This window comes from Leucoraja erinacea, chromosome 1 (genome assembly GCF_028641065.1).
Source record: "Leucoraja erinacea ecotype New England chromosome 1, Leri_hhj_1, whole genome shotgun sequence".
In the NCBI taxonomy this organism is placed as follows: Eukaryota; Metazoa; Chordata; class Chondrichthyes; order Rajiformes; family Rajidae; genus Leucoraja; species Leucoraja erinaceus.
In genome coordinates, this window is record NC_073377.1 from 162911020 (window position 1) to 162938538 (window position 27519).

General features: G+C 42.2%; 1 protein-coding gene across 1 annotated transcript in view; it reads left to right on the top strand.

The window, feature by feature from the left end:
- Positions 1 to 27519, top strand: part of fgf2 (fibroblast growth factor 2) — a 49338-nt gene that overhangs the window by 7978 nt on the left and 13841 nt on the right. The window contains exon 2 of the mRNA XM_055647342.1: positions 16097 to 16200. Coding sequence (XP_055503317.1) covers positions 16097 to 16200 — 104 coding nt within the window. The remainder of the gene's footprint in view (positions 1 to 16096; positions 16201 to 27519) is intronic.

Consider the following 27519-nt stretch of genomic DNA (forward strand, 5'->3'; position numbering starts at 1 on the left):
TGTGAGATGTGAAAATGTCAGTGCTTCTGGAAGATGTTACATTTCAGAAGTAATTTAAGACAGCCTGAGGATATAAATTGTGCATTTTCCAGATGGACAAAGGGAAGAGGATGACAGCACTGATCAATGATCAAAATCCTTGTTGTATAGCCCATCATCTCATACTATCACTACCACTACTTGGTGAATTCCCAGCAGACTGTGCTGAGAAACTTGACAACATTTTACGAACAATTTTGTATTGGGTATTTTGCATGTTAAGTTGAGCCTTTGGTGCTGATTCTGAGGAAAGCCTTGTTTCAGGGGCCTTGGAGTGATGTTTAAATTGGAGATGGTAAACGATGCAAGAATGGCAGTTTAAGAAAAACTACAAATTGATCATAAATGTGAAGAGAGGTCACTTGAAGCCACCTAAACTAAATTGCAACAAGACACTGGCAAACCTTTATAAAGTTTGGAAAAAAACATGAACATCACCAGTCACAAATCATAATCTTTTGTTTATAAAAGCAATTGGATACATGATGTACATGTGTGTATAGATTTTGGTATTTCTCACTTTCATCCTTGCAAAAAATTTAATTTTCATGTTGAATTCCAAAAAAAAATTATGGTGTCTTTAGTGCTATTTAAAATTATTTAACTCTTTACTCAAATGAACATACCATGTGCAATAAGAGTTGAGATGCCAGCACAAATAACAACACGAGTATAATGTAATAGCTGTTGCAGGTTGATCCGCACCAGTGATCAATATTACAGGTTGTATGATGCTCCATGAGAATAGGTACCAGGAAAAGAAGGATGGGAAGTATTGTTGAGCAAGGAAAAGAGTTGGATATAGTTCTTAGGGCTAACGGAAACAAGGGATATGGGGAGAAAGCAGGTACGGTGCTGGTGCTACTGCTTCTGGATGATCAGCCATGATCATATTGAATGGTGGTGTTGGCTCGAAGGGCCAAATGACCTACTCCTGCACCTATTTTTTATGTTTCTAAGATATTAGAGCAGAGTTGTATCGTGATTAAAGGAGCAGTGAATAGCAAAGTTAAAGATTTCCCGATGTTAGGGAAGTCCAGGACAAGGGGTCACAGCTTAAGGATAAAGGGGGCAGTGAATAGCAGAGAGTGGTTAATCTGGGAACTCTCTGCCACAGAGGGGTGAGGAAATGGCATATTTAAGAGGGAGTTAGATGTGGCCCTTGTGGCTAAGGGGATCAGGGGGTATGGAGAGAAGGAGGTACGGGATACTGGTTGGATGATCAGCCATGATCATATTGAATGGCGGTGCAGGCTCGGCCCCCGAAACTCCACCACCTAATTTCTATGTTTCTATGTTTCTATGGGGTTTGGTGAAATATCCAGGGGAAAGAAGACACGGCTGGGAGTAGTCTATAGGGCCCCAAAACACCACCTGTGGATGGGGCTGAGCATAAATCCAGGGCATGTTTGACAGGAATTTAAATGATCATGGGAGATTTTTGATCCACACATTGATTGAATAATCCAAACTGGCAAGGGTATCTCTCGCAGAAAAATAATTTGTGAAGTGCTTCTGGCATTGCTTAAAATACTGTCATGGAACATACCTAGAAAAAGGCTATTTTAGATTTTGTCATGAATAATGAGGGATTCGTAAGAAAATCATGTACTGAATCACCATTGGGTAGTGACTGCAAAGCAAAAAAAATCCAGATGGTTTAAGGGTGAACACCACCGGACCAAAATCACTGTCTTCAACTTAAATAAGGGAAGTTACGATGGTATGAAGGATGAGTTGTGTAATGTGGACTGGGAAAATAAGCTTAGAGAATTGCTCAGATGAATAATGGCAGATATTCAACAGCTGGTCCATAAACACTAAGCAGGGATTTGACCTAATTGGAAAATATTCACCGAGAAAGTGGTGCAATCTGTGGGTAACAAAACAGCTAAAAGTTAATGTTATGTTGAAAACTACAGCATGCAAAGTGGCCCGGGCTAGCAATTGGTCAAAGGATTTTGACGTTTTTAAAATCCGGCAATTTTTTTCGGCGACTGTCACAGTCGTAGCAGGTCGCCGCAAAAGCAGCGACTGGATCCCACCTACGACAATGTCTACAACCACCTAGTCGACGTCAAGCTACAGCAAGCTACTGGCAACCGGCGCCCCTTTAAGACGTCCACCTACAACCACACCTACGACAATCTACGGCCACACATGCGACAACCAAAGTCAACCTACGTCCACCCGTGACAAGCAGCGACCCTGTCGGCGACAACTGAAGACAATTCAGTCGCCGGTACCTGTCGCCGATTGATGTAGGTAGTCGCCAAAGGAATTCACCGAAGTCGGCACCAGGCGACAACCAACATCACCTGGCGACAACCTACTACAACACCTACGACAGGAGAAGACAAGCCACGCCAAGCCCACAGTCGCTGAAACGTTTTGAACATTTCAAAATCCAGCGGCGACCAGATAAACGTTACGACTCTTTAGGCGACTTGAGGAGTCTACTCACGACCATACAGACATCACCCCGCAACCATGTGGCCACAGCCTAGTCACCTGTAGTCGCTGAAAAAAATTGCCTAAGGCAGAAGATTGATTTTGAGAGTAAAATTGCATGCAATATTAAAACAGACTTTCTATCAATATATAAATAGGAAGAAGATGATTAAATTGGCTCTCTAGAAAATGAGGCTGGTGAATTAATATTGGAAAATTATGATTTTCTGTGCATTAAGCCTCATAATAAAGGGCAGTGCGAATATCCTTAGGGATACAGATGGGCTAATTTCAAATAATAGAGAGGAACTTGCAGAGATCTTAATCATAAGGGATAAAATATTAGAGAAACTCACAGGGCTAAAGGTGGACAAATTACTGGAACTCGACTGTGTACACTAGGGTGTTGCAAAGATAGTGGACCCATTGTTTATTTTTTTAAACGTGCTAAGTTCCGGGAGGGTACCAGAAGATTACTGCAAGAGATGATGAAGAGTTGTGAATTTAAACAAGGTCTTTGACAAAGACAAGTAGGTTGGTCTGGAAGAGTATCTGGGGTAGCCAATTCATTATGAAAGTGTCTTGTGGAAGGAGTCGGATGCAATGGAGGGTTGTTAAGATTGGAAGCTTGTGACCTGTGGTGTAGCGTTGGGATTGTTGCTGGGTCCATTGCTTGTCATCTATATTCATCTGAATGAGAGTGATGAGATTGGTTAGTTAAATTTGCAGATGACGCCAACATTTTTGGTTTTGTGAAGAAGGGCAGCATGGTGGCGCAGCAGTAGAGTTGCTGCCTTACAACGCTTACAGCACCAGAGACCGGGTTCGATCCTGGCTATGAGCTCTTGGCTGCACAGAGTTTGTACGTTCTCCCCGTGCTCTGCGTGGGTTTTCTCCAGGTGCTCCGGTTTTCTCCCACACTCCAAAGACGTACAAGTTTGTTAGTTAATTGGCATGGTATAAATGTATAAAATTGTCCCTCGTGTTGGATAGTACCCTAGTGTCGGAAAGCATTAATGAGTGGAGATCGCTGGTTGTTGCAGGCTTGGTGGGTTGAAGGGACTGTTTCCAGGCTGTATCTAGACTAAACTAAAAAGTATATCTATTAATATAACATGATTGAAATAAACTGGGGAAGTGGCCAAGAAATGACAGATGGAATTTGCCATGCAAGATAGTGCATTTTTGAAAGTTGAACCAGGACGTAATTTGCACAGTAAATGACACAGAGACCTAGAGGTACAGGTACATATTTCCCTGTAAGTGGCATGATTGGTAACAGCCATGAAGAAAGCATTTGGTGCACTTGCCTTCATTGATTACAGCAGTGGGCACAAGATTTGGGATCAATTGATCTTTTTTATGCTGGTGGGATGCAATAGTACCCCAAGGATCGGTTCTTGACCTTAACTTGGTTTCTATTTGCATTAATGATCTGGAAGAGGAAACGGCTTGTAAGGTTTCCAAGTTTGCCAATGATACAAAAAAGTGGAAAGGCAATTGCTGTGATAGTCGTAGAGCTGTACAGCGCGGAAACAAGCCTTGGCATATCTTGGCGTATCAGGCCAGCCATATTTGCTGCGAGTGCACACTGTGATTCTGCAGTGGGATATAAGGGAGTTGATTGGGGAAAACTTGGGAAATTTTTAAACTGGGAAGGGCAAGATCACGCACTTTAAGAAGAATCAAAAGGTGGAGCGGAGAGAAATTGCAAATGTATGAAGTTCAGAGGGATCTTTCACTCCTTTAGATCCCTTCGAACTCTGAAGGATCATATTGTCAGACAAGTCAGGCCCTGCAAATAGTTAAGAAGGCACATTGGCTTTTGTTGTGAAGGTCAAGAGTTTAAGAATAGGGAAGTTCTGTAACAGTTGTTCAGGGTGTTGATGAAGTCACAGCTGGAATAGTTCAGTTCATTATTGTCACGTGTACCGAGTTATAGTGAAAAGCTTTTTGTTGCGTGCTAGACAGTCAAAGAAAAGACTGTACATGATTACAATCAAGCTGTCCACAGTGTACAGACAAAAGGATAAAGGGTGCAACATTAAGTGCAAGATAAAGATAGTTCAAAGGTCTCCACTGAGGTAGATGGGAGGTCAGGATTGCACTCAAGCCGGTGAGAGGATGGGTCTTATGCCTGATAACAGTTGGGAAGAAATTGGCCCTGAATCTGGATGTGTTGTCACTTATGTCATATTGTCACTTGCGGGCGGAGCACCAAGCCAAATTCCTTGTATGTGAATACCTGGCCAATAAACTTAGTCATTCACTCAATCATTCATTCATTCATACATTCAATCATTCATTCAATCATTCATTCATTCAAACATCTGTACCTCTTGCCTGGGAGATAGGGACCCAGGTTCCATCCTGACTATGGGTGTTGTCTCTACGGAGTTTGTAGATTCTTCCTATGACAATGTGGGTTTTCCCTGGGAAATGGGTTCCATTTGTTTCCTTCCACATACTTAAATATATCCAGGTTTGCAGGTTATTATTGTGTGTTGTGGGGGGGGTGGGGTGGGGGGGGGGGGAAACTTTTTGAATCTCTTTTAAAGTCGTCGTTGAGGCCGCAACGAGGAGCGGCCTCCAACAGGAAGAGACCCTAGTGTGTAGGATAGTGCTAATTTACGGGGTGATTGCTGGTCAACATGGTCTTGATGGGCCGAAGGACCAGCTCCTGTGCTGTATATCCAAGGGTCATGTAAAGATCGGTAGTTCAGAGTGATCCTCTGAAATGGGCTTTTGATACCATTTGTTACAATATTGTGGAGGTGTAGTTAACTTATGGAGTGACTTGATGTATGCTTTTTGACATAAACTATAAGAGAAACCCGTTTGTAACCCAGGAAAACCTTGTATGGTTGTCCCCCGGAGCTATTTTCATGTATATATTTGAAATGTGCGAAAGGAGAGAAGTTGAGAGTGGTTTATTGAAGATGACAGAATAATTTACAATAGCAGTTAATGATCAGGAAAAGATGTGTGGTTGGATGAGAGAAGATATAGACAGGGGTAGAAATACCAAAAAGATATTATGCAAGGGTAGAAGGCTAGCCTGGGGAGGTCTGGTTTGGTGAACACGAGGGGTTCGGAGGAGTAGCAAAGACACTCAAGATAAAATGCTGACCTTGTAACTAAGGTTTGAGCCAAGTAAACTTCAAGCTCAAGGTGAAAGGGTTCAAGGGTCAAAGCTTTACTTTCCAAGATCCTGTGGAGTGCAAAGTCTTTCTATGGATAATAAACCCTAATACCACCTTAACTCATCTCTGGTGATGGAAGGATTTTCACCACAGACTTTGTTAGATGCTCAACAATCACTGCTTCTCTCCATATTTTCTTCAAGATATCCATTATCCCTTGAACCTTGCAATCTGCAACAATTTAAGAACTATTTATGTTCTGGCTTTGAAACTTAAATGTACCTTGTTATTATAAAATAAATGATCTGAAAATATTATAATGGCACTGCTGTTTTTTTTTTACTAATACTGAGCTTTTTAGCGGGTTAGGAGAAACTCCATATTTATGCTTGTGATGAAGTGCCCTAACTCTATTGGGTTTTCAATACTTGAATTGTGTTATAGCGAGCAGGCATTAAAATTAAACTTGAGGGATACAGGAAGGAATACTGGTAAAAATGTGTGGATATATTTCCAGCTAATCTATCTAGGTTTATTAAACATGCACGTTGACAGAAGGGGTGGGGGGGTGGAGGAACTCAATTTAATTTTGATAATATGAGCAGATAGCACAAAAATTGATGTAAGCATTTAGAGTTGAAATTAGTTCAGAGGCCTGCAACTTGATTTCCAGCCACTGCAGACCTAGTCGTACATTTTCTGGAACAGATATGTTAACTCTGGGGGCCCAAATAAGGGTTTTATGAAGGGCTGCAATCCAGGATCAGCACTGAATTTGGCCGCATCTGGGTAATTGTGACTTCAACAGTTCAAACTGAAATTAAAACCTGGCCATTGGCTTGTCCAGTGCCTTGAATATTTCGTGTCAAAAATTAAAACCAGAGAAAATAGCCAAACATTTTTGAAAACCGAAATGCTGAAATTTCTGAAATGCTGCCAGTTAAAGATGAATCATGTATGTGACTTGGTAGACAGACTCCTGTTCACTGAACTCGAGTGTAAAACTACCAAATGTATAATCTGTGCCTGTTTTGAGAAGCGTTAATTATAGGTTTAAATTTAATTTCCCCTGGTTTAAAGGACAATTTCCCATTCTAGGCACGTTTTTGTGTGTTTTTTTTTTTCTAGGAATAAACAGTAAGAAAACTAATGTAAAAAATCTCATTTCAGAATTAAATAATACTCAGATTCTGTGTTAAGGGAAGACAAGGTTTTCAAGAATTTGGTAGTTAAACACATTAAATATTTTCTTCATTGATGTTGTGGAACCATACTTACAATGGGGCAGATGTTTTCGATAAATTGCATTCAATACTCCACAGTAGTAACAATGTCAAATCTACTGTGAAATTATGATTAACAAAAAAAATATTTAATTTTGATGCATTTGTGGTGTGGAAAGAGGGTGGGGAAAAATGGTTGTTGTAACTAAAAAATTATTTTTTGAAAGTGCATTTATAATGCAAATGTTGGAAATAGAATTTGAAGGTCATATATCCCAGTCATGACCATGGGCACCAGAATACATTCTAAACATTAACACTGATCTACTTTCACAACCCACAACTCATGGGTGAGACGGGTAAATGCTTCAAAATAACTCCATTGATGCATTGAATCATTTGTCATTTAATCTAATCTTTAGCTCATAGTGGGTGGGTGCATCTGATATTCACAATTAAATGTAACAGCTGGATTATAACTGCAAAGACAGTCCTATACTCTTGTATGCAGCAGTTGCAAATGAATTGGGTACCGCTTTCACAGTCGCACTTACAATGACTAAGCTATTTCGATGTAACTATCTAGAGGCAAGGTATTGTATTGTATTGTATTCAAATTTATTGTCATAGTCTCAATTAGAGACAACAAAATGAATTTCCCATTACAGTCAGTATCATAAAATAAATAAATAATAAATATTAAAACATATTAAAAAAATAAAATAGAATTTTTTAAAAAAGCACAAACACAAAGGTTACAGTCATAGAGTCATAGCGTGATACAGTGTGGAAACAGGACCTTGCACCAAACTTGCCCACACCAACCATCATGTCCCAGCTACACTAGTCCCACTTGTCCCACTATCCCTCCAAACCTGTCCTAGCCATGTACCTGTCTAACTGTTTCTTAAACGTTGGGATAGTCCCAGCCTCAACTACTTTGTGTGAAAAAGTTACCCCTCGGATTCTGATTAAATCTTTTCCCCTTCACCTTGAACCTATGTCCCTTGACCCTCGATTCCCCTACTCTGGGCAAGAGACTGTGCATCGACCAGATCTATTCTTATCATGGTTTTGTACACCTCTATAAGATCACCCCTCATCCTCTTGCACTCCATGAAATAGAGACCCAGCCTACTCAACCTCACCCTATAGCTCAGACCCTCTAGTCCTGGTACATCTTTACATCTTTTCTGAACCCTTTCAAGCTTCACAATAACTTTCCTATAACATGGTGCCCAGAACTGAACACAATATTCGAAATGGGGTCTCACCAACGTCTTATACAACTGCAACATGACCTCCCAACTTCTATACTCAATACTCTGACTGATGAAGGCCAATGTACCAAAAGCCTTTTTGACCACCTTATTTCCCTACGATTCGACCTTCAAGGAACCATGCACCTGCACTTCTAGATCACTCTGCTCTACAACACTCCCCAGAGGCCTACCATTTACTGTGTAGGTCCTGCCCTTGTTTGACGTCCCAAAATGCAACACCACACTTCTGTGTATTAAATTCCATCAACCAGTCCTCCACCCACCAGATCCTGCTGCAACCTTTCACAACCATCTTCAATATCTGCAAAACCACCCACTTTTATATCATCAGCAAACTCGCTAATCTTGCCCTGTATCCAACTCATTGATGTAGATGACAAACAATAACGGGCCCAGCACTGAACCCTGATGCATACCACTAGTCACAGGCCTCCTGTCTGAGAAGCAATCTTCCACCATTACCTTCTGCTTTCTTCCACGGAGCCAATTTGCTATCCATTCAGCTATCTCTCCTTGGATCCCATGCGATCTAACCTACCAGAGCAGCCTACCATGCGGAACCTTGTCGAATGCCATGTACACAACATCTACAGCTCGGCCCTCGGCGACCTTTTTGGTCACGTCTTCAAAAAAAGCAATCAGATTTGTGAGACACAACCTTCCACGTACAAAACCATGATGACTTTCCCTTTGCCCATCCAAATGCCAGTAACTTACCAACTACAGATGTTAAGCTCACCAGCCTATAGTTCCCAACATTTCCCCTGCAGCCCTTCTTGAAAAGAGGTACAACATTTACCACCCTCCAGTCTTCCGGCACCTCTCCCGTATTTAAGGACGACTCGTAAATTTCAATCAGGGCTCCCGCAATTTCCACTCTAGTTTCCTGCAATGTCCTCGAATATATCTGATCAGGCCCTGGAGATTTGTCTCCCTTCAAACACAACAGTACCTTCAGTCCTTCTTCGACGGTAACCCTGACTGCTCTCAAGACGCTTCCAGTGACTGCTCCAATTTCCTCTCTCCTACTGTCTTTTCCCTCGGTAAATACAGAGGAGAAGTAACTTGCCCATCTCCTGTGGCTCCACACAGAGGTGACCAAAGATCCAAGATGGACCACTCCTGCTAAATACAATGGGCTGACATTTAGTACGCAACGGAGTGGAACGTGGACCTTTTTTTCATCCATTTCAGTAACCCGACCCAACTCGCAGTGTAATCAACGTTGCGGGGGAACAGTTTGTGTTAATAAATTATAATTCTGAAAATGAGGAGAAGATCTTTACCAAAGAACTTTTATTTTTACGAGGAAGTTCCTGTAACCGGCTTCCGTCTCTGCACTAGTTATCTTTGCTCCGCTACGGGATCTTTGGTGCGGAGACGGAAGCCGGTTACGGAAATGGGGCCGAAAATTACCCATGAATCTGCCCATGACCGTACTAGGTCTTTTTCGTCGAGTGGACCATCTTGCTCGCTATAGGATCTTTGGAGGTGACCACTTTGATTCCTGAAGGGTCCCACTCTCTTTCTATTTACCCTTTCCCTCCTTATGTATTTCCCCCTTATAACAGTCATTCGCTGTTGATCACTTCATGTATATTTTGCAGTGTATTTCTTCAGAATCTTTGTTCAAAATGCCCATTTAATGTTATTATTTTAGTCTGAAACATGCTGCAAAGTGTTTAAGTTCTGTATTTTTAATGTATTGCATTCAGAGATTGTGTAGTGATGCTAATTCGAGAAAACAATTGATGCCACCAGAAGACAGTATCTTTTGACAATAAATCTTTGAATTTGAATGAAATGATTTCAGTGTTAATACATTCCCAGTATGAAATATTACCACTGGATGCAGTACAACTTCTCCACCCCAATGCGTGGATTGTTCAACACTGAGATATTTTCCATCTACAGAGGCAACTAACCCTCTGGTATCTCCAAGAATGGCTAACGGAGTCACCTTGGAACTTATTTTGTATTTGTTTCATGTCCACTGTTAACTGTGTTAGAAGTACTAATTATTTCAGTGGATCTGGATCGGTAGTAATATAATAGAACAGTACAGATTAGGCTCGTCGAACCACAATGTCTGTGCTAAACATGATGCCAAGATAATTATTTTCCTTCCTGCCCATAACCATTCCCTACATATCCATATGCCTATCCAAAAGTTGTTTAACTGCCACTAACATATCTGCTACAACCATCACCCTGGCAGTGGATTCCAGGTACTCGTCACCTTCTATGTATAATTAAACAAAATGCCCTATCGGGGTTCTCGCTTAACCTTTTTCCCCTGTTGCCAGCCGGGCAACCTCGGCAGCTTTTTATGTTGCCAAGTGACAGTTTAGGTGGTCATTTAAGACGGCTTGCATGACGCGTACGATAATGTGCTCGGACAAAGTGCGTAGTTACCAGTCGGAATTATACTCAATGAAGCATTCACATATTATTTCTGCTTCAAATAAAGTCACAAACTAAACATATTCACCAATCAAGACATGATATATACCACAATGACATGCAGCAAAATTACAATACAGTATCTCAACTCTTTTTACACGTTGCAATGAATGCAATTTCTATTATTTCTTTCCACTTCCAAACAAAAATGTGGTTGAATTATTCAGCGTATGATCAACCTCGGTGAGACCAAGCGCAGGCTTGGCGATCGCTTCGCACAACACCTCCGCTCAGTTCGCAATAACCAACCTGATCTCCCGGTGGCTCAACACTTCAACTCCCCCTCCCATTCCAAATCTGACCTTTCTGTCCTGGGCCTCCTCCATGGTCAGAGTGAGGCCCACCGTAAATTGGAGGAACAGCACCTCAAATTTTGCTTGGGTAGTTTACATCCCAGTGGTATGAACATTGGCTTCTCCAATTTCAGGTAGTCCTTGCTTTCTCCATCCTCCCCCTCCCATTCCCAGCTCTCCCACAGTCTACTGTCTCCGCCTCTTCCTTTATTTTTCCCCCCCCCCCCCCACCCCTCCCGACATAAATCTGAAGAAGGGTCTCGACCCGAAACGTCGCCTATTTCCTTCGCTCCATAGATGCTGCCTCACCTGCTGAGTTTCTCCAGCAGCCGAGACCCGAGAGCCGAGAGCTAGCGCCGAGAGCTGAGACCCGGACACGGATGGCAGGCGGGTGTCCTGGTTGCTTGCCAAGCCGGGCAAAATGGCATGGCTTTTAGGTTGCCCGGCGGGACTGTAAGTTGCCATTGGCACCCGGGCAACCACTAATTTCAAACCCTGCCTACACATCTCTTTTAAACTTTGCCCCTCTTTAAAGCTGCCCCCCCCCCCCCCCCCCCCCCCCCCAGTATTTGATTTTCCCATCCTGAGTAAAGGATTCTGATTGTGATATTTTTATATACAGATCTTGTAACTCTTAACTTTAGCTGAATTTAAATCTCCATTATTATTTACCCTTCATGAGCATTTCTTCAGCTAACTGATATTCCCTTGTGGGATATATTTACAGATGTTACCTGGGAGAGAAATGGGTTAAGAAATTAGGGAAATCCTGTGGCAGGTTATCTTTATTATAGAATCATTATTTCCTGAGGTTTAAATAAATATGGTGGTATTAAAACTTCTAAAGCTCAAGATAACTATCCTTATTTTGTTGCTTAATACTCCTGCAACCTTTCTGAACACACAGCCTGAGGTCATAATAATGCAATTGATTGGTGCCAAAGATTTTAATATGTAGTTGAGCTGCCTAGTGATAATGGATAATGACATTTCTACGATGCGGAAGTAGTAGAGGTAGGTTATTAGCACTTCCGTCACTGGAATGATAAGGCATGAGAAGGGCATATAAGATAATAGTGAGTTAAATTTCATGCTTGTGGTTAGCTAAACTTTCAGGTATACAACTATTAAGTAAAATGCATCCACATCAATGATTTGGATGAGAGCACACATAGCTAGATTGGCAAGTTTGCTGATGATACAAAAGTTAGTGGTTTTGCAGATAGTGAAGATGGTTGTGAAAGATTACAGCAGGATCTGGGTCGATTGGCCAGGTGGGCTGTGGAATGGTTGATGGAATTTAATACAGATATGTGTGGGGTGTTGCATTTTGGGACGTCTAACAAGGGCAGGACCTACACGGAGAATGGAAGGCTTCTGGGGAGTGTTGTAGAGCAGAGGGATCTAGGAGTGCAGGTGCATGGTTCCTTGAAGGTTGAGTCGCAGGTAGATAAGGTGGTCAAAAAGACTTTTGGCACTTTGGCCTTCATCTGTCAGAGTATGGAGTATAGAAGTTGGGAGGTCATGTTGCAGTTGTATAAGATGTTGGTGAAACCGCATTTAGAATATCGTGTTTAGTTCTGGGTACCATGTTATTGGAACAATATTGTCAAGCTTGAAAAGGCTCAGAGAAGATTTACGAGGATGTTGCCAGGACTAAAGGGTGTGAGTTATATGGAGAGGTTGAGTAGGTTGGGTCTCTATTCCTTAGATCGCAGGAGGATGAGGGGTGATCTTATAGAGGTGTACAAAATCACGAATGGAATAGATTGGGTCAATGCACAGAGTCTCTTGGCCAGAGTAGGGGAATCGAGGACCAGAGGACATAGGTTCAAGGTGAAGGGGAAATTATTTAATATGAAACTGAGGGGTAATCTTTTCACACAAAGAGTGGTAGGTGTATGGAACAAGCTGTCAGATGAGGTAGTTGAGGCAGGGACTATCCCAACTGTTAAGAAACAGTTAGACAGGTACATGGATAGGACGGGTTTGGAGGTATATGGACCAAATGCAGGCAGGTGGGACTAGTGCAGCTGGGACATGATGGTCGGTGTAGGCAAGTTGTACCAAAGGCCTGTTTCCACACTGTATCACTCTGTGTCTCTACATTAATATTCATTGTTAAATCTAGAATGTTTTACGTGCTTAAATAACTCGAAATTCTGTTTAATTTTTTTTTGTAATGCTAAATGTCACGTCTTTTCAGTTTCATGGCTCAAAAGTGTTTTATTGTCATATGTTCCAGTTAGAACAATGACTTTTTAACTTGCTACAGCACAACAGAATATGCAAACATAGTATGATATGACAAACGAGAGAGATAAAAGAAAAGATCAGTGTGTGTATGTATACACCTACTCACAACATACCCATATATCTAGACATAACTAAAATTCTGATATTGTGCTCTTCCGGTTTTGCGTTGTTTTCTATTTGCACAAAAAATGGTACATGATAGCACTACAAGATTTTGCCACCTTATCATTCTCCTGTGCTCAAGTGCACCAAGTTTTGTTCAGAACGATGGTATATTTTCAAAGGTATTAAGGTTTAAAAATCTTTAAAAATGCGCATGCGCAGATTAGTCTCTCTCCTGTCAGTGACCAGTATGTAGATTGGCGTTAGTCCTTGCTGTCTCCTCCCCTTCCTCAGCCCCCCTGCTGTCTCCTCCCATCCCCCAGCCTTCTGGCTACTCCTCCTTTTCCCTTTCTTGTCCCCACCCACCCCCGCCCCCGATCAGTCTGAAGAAGGGTTTCGGCCCGAAACGTTGCCTATTTCCTTCGCTCCATAGATGCTGCTGCACCCGCTGAGTTTCTCCAGCTTTTTTGTGTAACCGTAGATTGGTCTCCTCTCCTGTCAGTGACCAGAGCGTAGATTGGTCTCCTCTCCTGTCAGTCACTGAGACGGTGATGCCCCTTCCGGCCCCACTGGCGGCGGCCTCTCCTGCCTCACTCACTAACTCCCCTCTTCCCTCCTCACAGTAACTTGTCTACCGTCTCCCCCACCACCGCCACGGGGGGGGGGGGGGGGGGGGGGGTGGGAGTTCAGTGGAAGCCCTGGTCCCATCTCTCTCTCCCTCATTCACTCCTCTCCCCCGCCCGCCCTCTGCAGCAATGGCGGTCCCGTCTACCCGTTTCTCCGGGTGGATGGTTGTGACCGTCCGTGTCCTCCGCTGCTGCCGCGGTAACTCGCCCTCATGGCGTTCTCGCAGGATATCTTCACAAACACGTGGTGCCCACCGTGACGAACACCAACTCGCGCGGTGGCAGCGAGCAGGTAGGGGGTGGGCGGGGACGGGCCGAGCGGTGGCTGAGCCGGAGTGGACAGAGGGAGGGAGAATCGGCTTCACACACACACACACACACACACACACACATACACACACACACACACACACAAACGCACACGCACACACGCGCACACACACGCACACACACACACACACACACACACGCGCACACACACACGCACACACACACACACACACACACACACACACACACACACACACACACGCGCACACACGCACACACACGCACACACACACGCACACACACGCACACACACACACACTCTTCTCCTTCTAATGCCACTTTCGCAAGCATACACAGGAGATGCCACACTGGTCTTTTAACCTCTTCTGACCAACCAGTATCCCAGCGGTCCTTCCAAATTAATCAGTAATTCAATCACCCTTCCTGCTATATTACATTTGTTCACAATGTGGTAATTCTTGGATAAACCAAATACAAATTGGGTGACTGCCTTGTGGAGCACTTGTGGTTAGATTGCAGGGGTGACTCGAGATCTCTATTTCCTGCCATGATGCCCCGAAATGAACACAATACTCTAAATGTGACTTCACCAATGTCTTGTATAACTGCAGCATGACATCCCAACTTCTCTTTGCAATACTCTGACTGACGAAGGCCAATATGGCAAAAGCCTTTTTAATCACCCAATCTGCCTGTGATGCCACTTTTAAGGAACTATGTACATGCTCCTAGATCTCTCTGGTCTACAACACTCCCTCTACCATTTGCTGTGTAGGTCCTGCTCATGTTAGACTTTCCAAAATACAACGCCTCACATTTATTTGAATTATCTTTATGTCTGGGTGCACTGTTGCTTACTTGACTTCAAATTCTGCAACTTTGGATAATTTGTTATCTCTGGGACGGGCATTTGCACTGTAAGTTATCCATCAATGATATTGGCTCCGTTCTTATTTCTGACTTTTCTGCCATTTACCTCCTTCGATTCACCATCCTGAATTAAAATGTTGGCATCTCTTCATTGGAACTGGATCAGGCTTCATAGAATTAGATAAAATCTTCTTTTATGCAAGCTGTACTCATTTGAGAAGGCACCTCAGTTTAGAAATACAGCGTGAAAACAGGCCATTCGGCCCACCGAGTCCGCATCGACCAGCAACCCCCACACATTAACATTATTGTACACACACTAGGGACAATTTACAATAATACCAAGCCATTAACCTACAAACCTGGACGTTGTAGGAGTGTGTGAGGAAACCCAAGATCTCGGAGAAAACTCACGGGGAGAACGTACAAACTCTGTACAGACAGCGCCCGTAGTCAGGATCGGTCTCTGGCACTGTAAGGCAGCAACTCTTATCACTGCGCTGCCATGACACCGGAACATGAAGGATAATAAAAAATTGCCAGCAGTGCTATCTATCCTGTGGATAAAAATATTTTGAATCCATGGAATTACTCCCACCGTAATTTGAAACTTTTGAAAATTGTATTAATGACATCCTGGTCAGCTGCTCCTGGAGGTACCGAGGTCTAATCAGAGGCTCAGAGGGGATAGAGCCTTCTCTGTTGCTGCTCCAGTGCTCTGGAACACCCTGCCGTTGCACATCAGACAGGCCCCCTCACTGTCCATCTTCAAATCCAGTGTTAAAACACATTTGTACTCCCTGGCTTTTGACCATGCCTGAGACTTTGCTTCTGTTTTTATTGTTTTTAATGTTTCTTTATTTGACATGTCTTTTCCTACTATTTCTTTTGATTGTTATTATTGGTGTGTATTGACTTTTTTTGTCAATGGTTAGTGATGTACAGCACTTTGTTGCAACTATGATTGTTTTTAAAGTGCTCTATAATTATTATTATTATTGTATTATTATTATTATTATTATCTAATATATATATTTTGAAAAACATTTTTTCCAGTTAAACTGCAACTGCAGGCTGAATCTATTGGAATCATATCCATCAAGGGCATCTGCGCTAATCGTTATCTTGCTATGAGTGAAGATGGCAGATTGTATGGATCGGTAAGCAGCATTTTTTTTTATATCGATGCATTTATTAATTTTGTATTGTTTTTGTGTATCCACAAATCCTGACATTTGAATTAACCCCACAGTGAGTATCTTGTATTTTCACTCTTTAAAGATTGTTGTTATATATAGCAGTGATTTATTTTGGTAGATGTTAACCTATGTTAGAGGTTGCACAGGTAAGCTCTAACCAAGGTTACACGTTATCGTAATTATACAATTGTGACATATTATGTCTTAATATAATATTCTCAGCAGAAATTAGTCACAATTATCACTGCTTTCCATGTTTGGATGTGTAAAAATATGTTTTGGATGACCATTGTTAATTAAAACAAAGATGAGTTCACTTTGCGATATTGCAAACAAAAATGATAGTAAACTAAATGACATTTCGAAGAATTTTGTTCCAAAGAAACATCCTAATAGCGGGACTGTACACATTTTATAGCCCTACCATTAGCAACGCCTTACTACAGATAAAGAAGCATATTCATGCTCTCCCTGTCCCATTTAACTCATCTGACTGACCTTGTGCTTTTACAGATAGAAACATAGAAAATAGGTGCAGGAGTAGGCCATTCGGCCCTTCGAGCCTGATGATCATGGCTGATCATCCAACTCTGTATCCTGTACCTGCCTTCCCTCCATACCCCCTGATCCCTTTTGCCACAAGGGCCACATCTAACGTCCTCTTAAATATAGCCAATGAACTGTGGCCTCAACTACCTTCTGTGGCAGAGAGTTCCACAGATTCACCACTCTCTGTGTAAAAAAATTATTTCCTCATCTCGGCCCCAAAAGACTTCCCCCTTATCCTTAAACTGTGACCCCTTGTCCTGGACTTCCCCAACATTGGGAACAATCTTCCTGCATCTAGCCTGTCCAACCCCTTAAGAATTTTGTAAGTTTCTATAAGATCCCCCCCCTCAATCTTCTAAATTCTAGCGAGTACAAGCCGAGTCTATCCAGTCTTCCTTCATATGAAAGTCCTGACATCCCAGGAATCAGTCTGGTGAACCTTCTCTGTACTCCCTCTATGGCAAGAATGGCAAGGAAAAGATATTCCTTCTTTGTCTTATTTACTCTCCCATTACCTTCTCTCAACTTTAAATGACTATTTCTAAATGTTCTGATGATGAAATGTTAACTTTGTTTTTCTTTCTCCAGAAACACTTGATCTGGGTGTTTCTTGCATTTTCTGCTTTTATATTGAACATCCCAGTAGGGTTTCTAAATGAATAACAGTGTGTTTCTGTCAGGTTTTAGCTGCATATTAAGTCCAAAACACAAAGAGTTCATTTATTACACTTGGTGTTAGTTATTAAATTTAATTTTCACTTGGTACTAAGAGCCGATGTTTTGAATATTTTAAAGTTAAAACACACCAAGTCTTTATTGCCTTGCCACTGGTCTTTTAACTTCTTCCTACCAACCAGGATCTCAACGGTCCTTCCAAATTAATCAGTAATTCAATCACCCTTCCTGTTATATTACATTTGTTCCCAATATGTTCATTTTTGGATAAACCAAATATAAATTGGATGACTGCTTTGTGGAGCACTTGTGGTTAGTTTGCTTAAGATCTCTATTTCCTGCCATGGTGCCCCGGAATGGACACAATACTCTAAATGTGACTTCACCAATGTCTTGAATAGCTGCAACATGACATCCCAACTTCTCTTTGCAATACTCTGACTGACGAAGGCCAATATGGGAAAAGCCTTTTAAATCACACAATCTACCTGTGATGCCACTTTCAAGGAACTATGTACTGTACTCCTAGATCCCTCTGCTCTACAACACTCCCTACCATTCACTGCGTAGGCCCTGCTCAGTTTGTTCCCGGGTATAAATATCACAACCACTTTGCCCTGGTCCAACCAGGTTGATGCCATATCCAAGAAAGCATGCAACACCTCCACTTCTTCAGAAGGCTAAGGAAATTCAACATTTCTCCAGTGATGCGACACAATTTCTACAGATGCATCATGGAAAGCATCCTATCAAGATGCATCACTGCTTGTAATTGCAGAGAGTTGCGAATGCAGATTCCCAACCCCATATCAGCTCCACATGTACTTCATATTGTCTCTGGAAAGCAGCCAACCCAATCCAGGATTACTCACACTAGGGTTGCCAACTCTCTCACTCCCAAACAAGGGACAAAGGTCAAATTAGGGGACAAATTCCCGACGGCAATTCGTTGACCGACTCGGCCGTGGCTGGGTGAATGATGAGTTGGCCCGGGGTGCTGGACTGCACACAAAGCCCAGCTGGCAGGCCAATTGAGGAGTTTTGACCCGCGCGACATTGCGCGCAAAGTCCGGTACCCCATCCAACTCGTGAACCAGTGATCAGCCATGATAAGAAGGGATGGTGGTGTCGGCGGTAAGCGAAGGTCCGAAGATCGGACAGCTGGCTGGGCTGCCGACCGACGGGGCCACGGGCGAGGCGCTGCTGCTGCTGCTGCACTCCATGGGCTGCACTACGTCGGGACGGGTGAGGCGGAGCCGGACGTGGCGCTCCGACCCGACAGTCCCCTCGACCCAAGTAGTGGCAGTCAAATACGGGACAAGGGCGGCCCAGTACGGGACAAACCAATTTAGCCCAATATACAGGATGTCCCGGCTAATACGGAACAGTTGGCAACCCTCACTAACACCCTGGTCATTCTCCCTTCACCTGGGCAGAAAATAGGAAGGTTCGAAAGCAAGCACCACTAGATTCAAGAACAGCTGCTTCCCCTCTACACTCGGACTCTTGAACAGATTGCTCGTAAGCTAAGGATGAATTCCCAGTCTTCCAATTTACCAACTGTGGCCCTTATCTGTACTTTCACTTTAGCTGTAACACTATATTCTCCACGTTGTTTATTTTCACTTTTGCAATACCTAATACACTAAAGTGCGATGTTTTACTTGGATAACACACAAAACAAAGAATTCCACTGGGTGTTTTGATGCACGTGACATTAATATAATGGTTCCTTTTTTGATGTTCCTTGTGCAGGTTTAGTGGTTTTCATACTTTGAGGATTGTGTATATCATTTTTTTTGTCATAAACTTATCCGTTTAATGGTAGAAATCTTTCTTCTGAGATGGTCGTGGGGGTGGGGGTGAAGGACAAGAGTCCCTCAAGATGTTTGGGGATCTAATTTCTGTTGACAATTTCATGGAATGTTGAGTGATGACCACTATGAGTGGTTTGTCTTTGGATTGATATTAAACTAGGTTCCTTATCTTCCCCATGAAGGTTGAACCGGGTGATATTAGTGGCGATTTTGAAGAATAGCAGGGGATTTATGATGGTGTCCTGACCAATATTTATTATTCAACAATATTGGTGATAGCAAAACCCTTGTAATTATCTCATTCATTTTTGTTAGCTGCCCTTTGTTTCCAGTAAAATCAGGAATGGCTTAAAACATAGAAACATAGAAAATAGGTGCAGGAGGAGGCCATTAGGCCCTTCAAACCAGCATCGCCATTCATTGTGTTACTCCTATACTGAAATTCTCTTGTTACGAAGGCCAACATTCCATTAGCTTTCTTCACTGCCTGCTGTACCTGTAAGCCAACTCATGGCTTAAATCATCAATGGCTGTGATGCAGTTTGAATATTTTGCTGAGATGGAAAGATGTTTTAAATACAGATTTTTGCTCCGCACTTTGTACATTAACTTAGCTAAATACTGATTCATATGCTTTGTGAAATCTGTGCTGAAACGTTCTCATTTTTGGTGTGTCAGCAAAAGCGCTTAAGTCGTGTAAAGCGTCAGCTAGAACATATCACTGCAGCACTTTGCTCCAATAGTGAGCTTTGATCGCTACTTGATGATTCTCGTACAACATTCCATCTTGTCAGCTATCAAACTTGTCCTTCTGAAATAAATATCTCAATACTAAATCTCCCGTGACCTTATGCCATATGAGATTTTGGATTCCTTTATTTATTTGCGAAGATACTCAAATCTTTCATTCTGTTTGTTTCATGCTATAAGGTGAAAAACGTGTGTGAAAATCCTTTGCGCCCATCAGTACCTGATTTTGTATTGTTGCAAATAAGCATGCATTGGCTTTTAATAATTCAGGTGCTTACACTGTTGCTATGAATACAATGCATTACCCTACTCTCACATGGAATTATAAAGCCATTTGGACAGGTTTTGTCTTGTATCATTTAGCGCCCAACATAAAGGTCAATTTCTGGAAACCAATCTGAACAACTACTTCTAAGCAAAAGTGTAAATATGCAAATCAGTATAAAAGATAGGAGGGCATGTATTCTAATTTACTATAGACGTATGCATTGCCAATGGAAAAAGATACATTATCCATTTCCAAATATGCATAATCTACCAGATTGATGTATGAGGTTTTAGTTAGTAATTTATTTAGGTTTCTGTGTATGTTGCAGAAGTTATAAGCATTGCCTTTGGGACAATTGAGTCCATGTTTGTAACATAGATGATGAGATACTAATTTTAATTTTTTTTCTCGTTTTCCTTGTTTTGTTTTGGATCTTTTGCCCATCCCTTATTTCTGTGTTTTGACCATTCCACCGATGGGACCATTTTGTTTATCTTTTCAATCCAGACCCTTCATGAGTTTAAATATTCCCACTTGTCTCCTCCAGGCAACGAAGAATAAACCAGCTTCTTCAGTTTATTCATTTAATTCCACCAGCCTTTCACTGTCTAATATTATTGCCTCACAGTCCACTATTGAGTCAATTCTGAACTGGTTTTGTGGTCCGAAAATTTGAAAGCTGTCATTAACAGGGTCTTGGTGAGACCACACCTGGAGTATTGCGTACAGTTTTGGTCTCCAAATCTGAGGAAGGACATTATTGCCATAGAGGGAGTGCAGAGACGGTTCACCAGACTGATTCCTGGGATGTCAGGACTGTCTTATGAAGAAAGACTGGATAGACTTGGTTTATACTCTCTAGAATTTAGAAGATTGAGAGGGGATCTTATAGAAACTTACAAAATTCTTAAGGGGTCGGACAGGCTAGATGCAGGAAGATTGTTCCCGATGTTAGGGAAGTCCAGGACAAGGGGTCACAGCTTAAGGATAAAGGGAAAATCCTTTAAAACCGAGATGAGAAGAACTTTTTTCACGCAGAGAGTGGTGAATCTCTGGAACTCTCTGCCACAGGGTAGTTGAGGCCAGTTCATTGGCTATATTTAAGAGGGAGTTAGATGTGGCCCTTGTGGCTAAGGGGATCAGGGGGTATGGAGAGAAGGCAGGTACGGGATACTGAGTTGGATGATCAGCCATGATCATATTGAATGGCGGTGCAGGCTCGAAGGGCCGAATGGCCTACTCCTGCACCTAATGTCTATGTTTCTATGTTAATATACAGGCAGAAATTTAGTGTTGTAAATTCCAAAGAACATTGTTGTACACTTCAACAATTGCCTGTCTCCTGGCCAATTTTCCATCTTATGCTGCTACTATCCTCTTACTCCCTGGCTTCACATTTGATTATATACACAGTGCCATGTGGTAAAAGACACTTGCATCCTTTGTTTAAAACTCTTTAGCAGGAACACTTTTTTTCCCTTCTGATCAGAATTGTTTGGAGTATGAAATTATTAATATTACCGTCTGACAGTTTAAATGAAATGATTGTTACAACATACCAATCCATGGCGGTTCAAAAATCCTGCACAATTTCATGTCTCTTGCGGCTTTCTGGATGAATGAATTAAAAAAACAAATCTTCTGTAAGTGAGCTGTGTGCTCTCAGTTGGTTAACTGGCAAATTGAAACACTCTGGCTTATTCATTACAAATCTACTTGGCTTCAGCATGTTCGATGGCGGGAACATTTTACAGTAGTTTGTTGAGGTCCGTACATTGTTTAATCAAATGTTACTTGATTGACCCAGAGTTCATGTTTGAAGGCAATGAACCACACCTCTGAAGTTTGCCAGTGGAGACTCAAAGTTGTGACATTGAATAGTATGTGGGGGGGGCACAAGCTTGGTACGCCAGCACTGAGATTCCCACTGAGATTCCTGGCTGAAAACATCTGTTGAGGCACTCTACTCTTCCACGCAGTGAACCTTGTCTTGCTTTGTTTACATGGTTAAACCTAAAACGCAGTGGGGGGGAAAAACCTACATCATCATCCATTAAAACTATTAAATGAGAAGTCCACTTACAAGATCCTGAACGAAATGGATGGAGGAATGGTTGGAATTTAATTTCCCAAAACAAAGGACAACCAAATGAATTTCTTAATTTATCGATTATAGCATGGAAACAGGCCCTTCAGCCCACTGAGTGCACGTCAACCAACAAACACTAGTTCTATCCTCCACACTGGGGACAATTTACAGGTCCATTAACCTACAAACCCTCACGTCCTTGGAATGTTGGAGGAATCCAGAGCACCTGGCGAAAGCCCACACGATCACAGGGAGAATGTACAAACTCTGTACAGGCAGCTAAAGGGCTTGTTTCTGTGCGACCTGACTCGTTAAAAATCACAGCCAAATAATAGGAAACTCTTTTGTTATTCTTGGTCCATCTTTTAAAAGGCACAATTGTGCAAGAATAATTGCATGGCGGAGCTGATCATTCAGAAACACGGTATTAAAGCATTATTGTCTTTTCTTTCGATGTCTTGGTGGGGCCCCCACAAATTTCCATTTGAATTGAGTCAGTGTTGATCATAGTATTATCATGAGTAATAACTCCCTTCAGCACCATTGTTTGCAGCTGGCTGATGGTCTATTCCAATCAAATGACATCATTCTTTAAAGATATATTATTAATCATTATCAGAACAAAAGGCAGTTGGTAAAGACGATGTTGCTGTGTCTGATCATTCCTACAGTTTATTTTCAATTTTATATTCCATGCGACGTTTGGGAATTGTGAACGTACGCCTGTGTATCAGCTGTAAGAGCTGGATAGACGGGCATTTCAAACCATGGGAGTATGGATGTGGGACTGGGTTTCCTCGGCCTGGCCTGCTGCCGACATTCTGGCTTCGTTGATAATCATCAGATGGAGAAGACTGGAGAGGCTGCTCTTTGCCAATCCCTGAGCATTCAGCAAAGGGGGTGGAGCTTGAAGTATTGGCTGCTGTTGTCATTTGCTGTTATCTTGTCCAGGCATGTCCTACAGGCCTTTGTTAAGGTCTGTTTTAAATTAATATTAGAAATCCTCTGATTGTCTTACATTTCTCTGAAGTAACAAGTGCTGTACACAGTCAACTGTTTACAAGGGTTTGTCATAAAACTGATGGCTGGAAATTAAAGTACTTATTGAACTGTCATTGCAGGACTGGAAGGTGGGATTAGGTTGCTCACTCTAGGATTCTAAATATATAAATTGATCTGTTAAAAATTTTGCAAGGATTTCCATGCCCTAACTTAGTACAGTTCATGAATAGCTACTTCCCCACAGTCATCAGGTTATTAAACTTGGCTCGGACAAAACTCTGAACATTAATATCCCATTATCTGTTATTTGCACTTTATCAGTTTATTTATTAATCTGTGTATATATTTATATAATGGTATATGGACACACTGATCTGTTCTGTAGTCATGCCTGCTATGTTTGTTTTGTACTCGCTAGAATTTAGAAGATTGAGGGGGGATCTTATAGAAACTTACAAAATTCTTAAGGGGTTTGTCAGGCTAGATGCAGGAAGATTGTTCCCGATGTTGGGGAAGTCCAGAACAAAGGGTCACAGTTTAAGGATAAGGGGGAAATCTTTTAGGACCGAGATGAGGAAAACATTTTTCACACAGTGGTGAATCTCTTGAATTCTCTGCCACAGAAGGTAGTTAAGGCCAGTTCATTGGCTATATTTAAGAGGGAGTTAGATGTGGCTAAAGGGTTCAGGGGGTATAGGGTTTTCACGAAAGGTCACTGGAGCATAGATCCGCACCCACGTGACCGAAAATTTTAACTGGAGGACACTTGTCACTTCCGGTACATGTTAGTGAATGGGAAAACACGCACTTTCACACCCTCCACACACAAAGCTCCATTTACCATTTAAATAATCGTAAACTATCAATGCGTTTTGAAATAAATTTTATTCAGATGCAAGCTAAGGAATGGGATAATTGTCAGCTGTTAGTTGGACAAAGTTAGGACATTTTATTATTTGCCAAAATCAGGATTGTTGACATCATTCCATGCTGCAGGCTTGTCTGTTATTAGATGATAAATAAATAAATAAATAAGTAGTTTGGGTGAATGTGCAGGCTTTAAACAAGAAACATTGAGAAATATATTTTGGCGAATAATAAAATGTCCTAATTTTGTCCAACTAACAGCTGACAATTATCCCATCTTGCATCTGAGTTCCTTATTTCAAAACGCATTGATAGTTTACCATTATTTAAATGGTAAATGTAGCTTCAGAAGCGTTTTCATTTTGCATGTTAAAACCCACCTGAGAACCATGGGCGATTTTGCAATTTTACTGACGGATTTTTCACTTTTAAAACTTTTCATTTAACAAATGAATAAAGATAAAAAAGTCAATAATGCCTTACTTTTGATGAAATGCAGCGAGCAAACGCGATAATTCCCGATATTTTGGATCTTTAAATCACCACGACAAATGTCCGCAAAGCACTTCCGCTGTTTTTGCACCTTCAGCTCCCTCTTGAATTTACCTTAGTTTCTATCTTTTTTTTGGACTGTAAATTTAGGTAGCTGTGCCTCAGTCACCCTGACCGGCATAGTAAATTGCAGCTCAAAAACTGGCCGTTTTCGATGTTTTTAACGGGTGTGAAAGTGCGTGTTTTCCCATTCACTAACATGTACCGGAAGTAACAAGTGTCCTCCAGTTAAAATTTTCGGTCCTGTGGGTGTGGATCTACGCTCCAGTGACCTTTCGTGAAATCACCCTATGGATAGAAGGCAGGTACAGGATACTGAGTTGGATGATCAGCCATGATCATATTGAATGGCGGTGCAGGCTCGAAGGGCTGAATGGCCTACTCCACCTATTTTCTATGTCTATGTTTCTGTTGTGCTGAAGCAAAGCAAGTATTTCATTGTCCTATCAGGGACACATGACAATAAACTCTCTTGAATCTTGAATCTTGAAGCCTATCATTTTACTATCAAATATTTGCTCACTGATGCCCATTTTGAGAATCACTGGGTTCTCTTGGTTCCAGACCTCATCACTTCCTTGTTCCAAATATGGATACATCGTTGAATTTCAGAGCTGAAGTAAGAATGACTCCCCTTGATATCATGGTAACATCTGAAGTGTAAAACCCTGGTGTCCCAGCAAAGCTGTGGAGTTAATGGTCAAGGGAAAGACACTACAAATGACTGAGCTTGCAGAAGGGAAGTGAAACATCCCCCCCAGAACATTATTGCAGGAATACTGAAGAGTAATATTCAATTGTAGTTCTTCAGAAATTGAAGCCATCTGTGCCCATCTGCATGTATAGACCTAAAATATGTGCATATCACTGACAATATTGTGTGACATCAGGGTTATTTGCAGTGTGGGAGAGTCAATCCTTAACATTCAATACTACTGCCATCACAGCTTTGCCCTCTAACCATGAGCAGGGTATCAACATTGAACACAGTAGCTATCCCAGCCACAGACTCTGGTTACAAGTACAACTCCAATAGCAAGTCCAATAGCCAAACAAGCTAAAGTCTTTCCAATAACATCAGTACCCAGGCCAAAGTTGTGGAATACTCTTGCGTAGATGAGTGCAGCTCCAACAGATACACAGTTTGTGATTATCCACACCATTGCTGCCCCATTGGCCTCCCATACATCATCCAAAACATGTCATATTCACAAAAAACTGCATTCACTCGTAAGCTCAATAGTCTGTTATTAGTAGATAATATTGGCAGATAGACAATAAAATCATATACTGTTGCATTGCATCGAGCTTCCTGTTAATTTGGAGACTCGGGAAGTAAATAAAATAAGTGCTAATGTACATTGTTCGAGTTCTTGAACTGCAATACCGTACATGGTCCGCAGGCAAATAGCCTTGATCAAAACAATTCGGGCACCCTTTGGCCATTTTTAATCGCATTACAACCACCCGCCCTCCCTCTGATTCAAATGATTCTATTTCAATTATTTTCTTTCCAGCTTCCAACCACCTTTGTCGCAGTACGTTCCACACACCATTAAGGGCCTGTCCCACTTTCACAACCTAATTCGCGACCTCTGACGACTTTAAACGACCTAAATAAAATCGCGGTAACCTATGACCTTCCACGACTATGTTAAAGACCTCCCCTCCCGGGACTATGAAGAAGACCTCCTTTGACCTCCTTCGACCATGTTGAAGACTGGCTTTGACCATGTACGTTTTACTGCTGTTTGCAGTATCCCTTTTGCATCAGCAGCCTTTTAAGAAAAGCAGAGGGGGAAGAGCAAGGGTGAAGAGGAAGCACAAGAAGAGGTCACAATGGGTGAATGGGGATGATGTGATGGACTGTCCCAGTACACCAGATGACTGGAAGAGAGTGGCGCTGGGCTTTGACAAAAGATGGAACTTTAAGCACACATGTGGGGCAGTGGATGGCAAGCATGCCATTCTTGTCCCTGTCCCTGACTGTACACATCATTTTCCTTTTCGTACAGGATGGAATTCTGCTGGAACCATTCCTCAAGGTCCCCCTCCTCCTGCTGCCTGGTGAAGGCGTAGGGCATAACCTCCCTCCAGCCCTCCCTCACCACCAATGGGGCATCTGCCTCTGATGCTCTGTCAGATACAGGAGAAAGGGCTGCTTTGCTGCCTTCAAATGAGGCAGTGAAGGATGGTGGGGACATATACTACCAGCCTGGTCTGCTCCTCCAGGGGTCTCTCATGCAGGGCTACCTTCTCCAACACTATCACCTCCCGTGGCATCACCTCCTGCCACTCCTCCTCTTGGGTGGACAACACCTGCATGGCCGTTTTATTTTAGAGTTGTGCCCTCCCCCTGCGCTGCTGCCTTTTTGGTGCCATCTCTAAAACATAAGTCTCCTCTCCAAAAAACGCTCCAGCTATGAATGAACATGCCTTGGAGTGACAGAGGTGACGTTCTGCTGTTTAAATAAGCTATTTTTTCTACTGACCTTTTTTTCACCTTGGAGCTATTACCTCCGACTGCCTCCAACCACATACGACTACCTATGACTAGCATTACGACCTACCTACGAGTAAAAAGTATCGATTTTTTTCCATGCCGACATTTTTTTTCCTCGCGGACATTTTTTATCGGGCTAGAAAAAAAGCCGCGGCCTACTTGATCCCACGAGTACCTACGACTAGCATCACGACCGACCTACGACCTC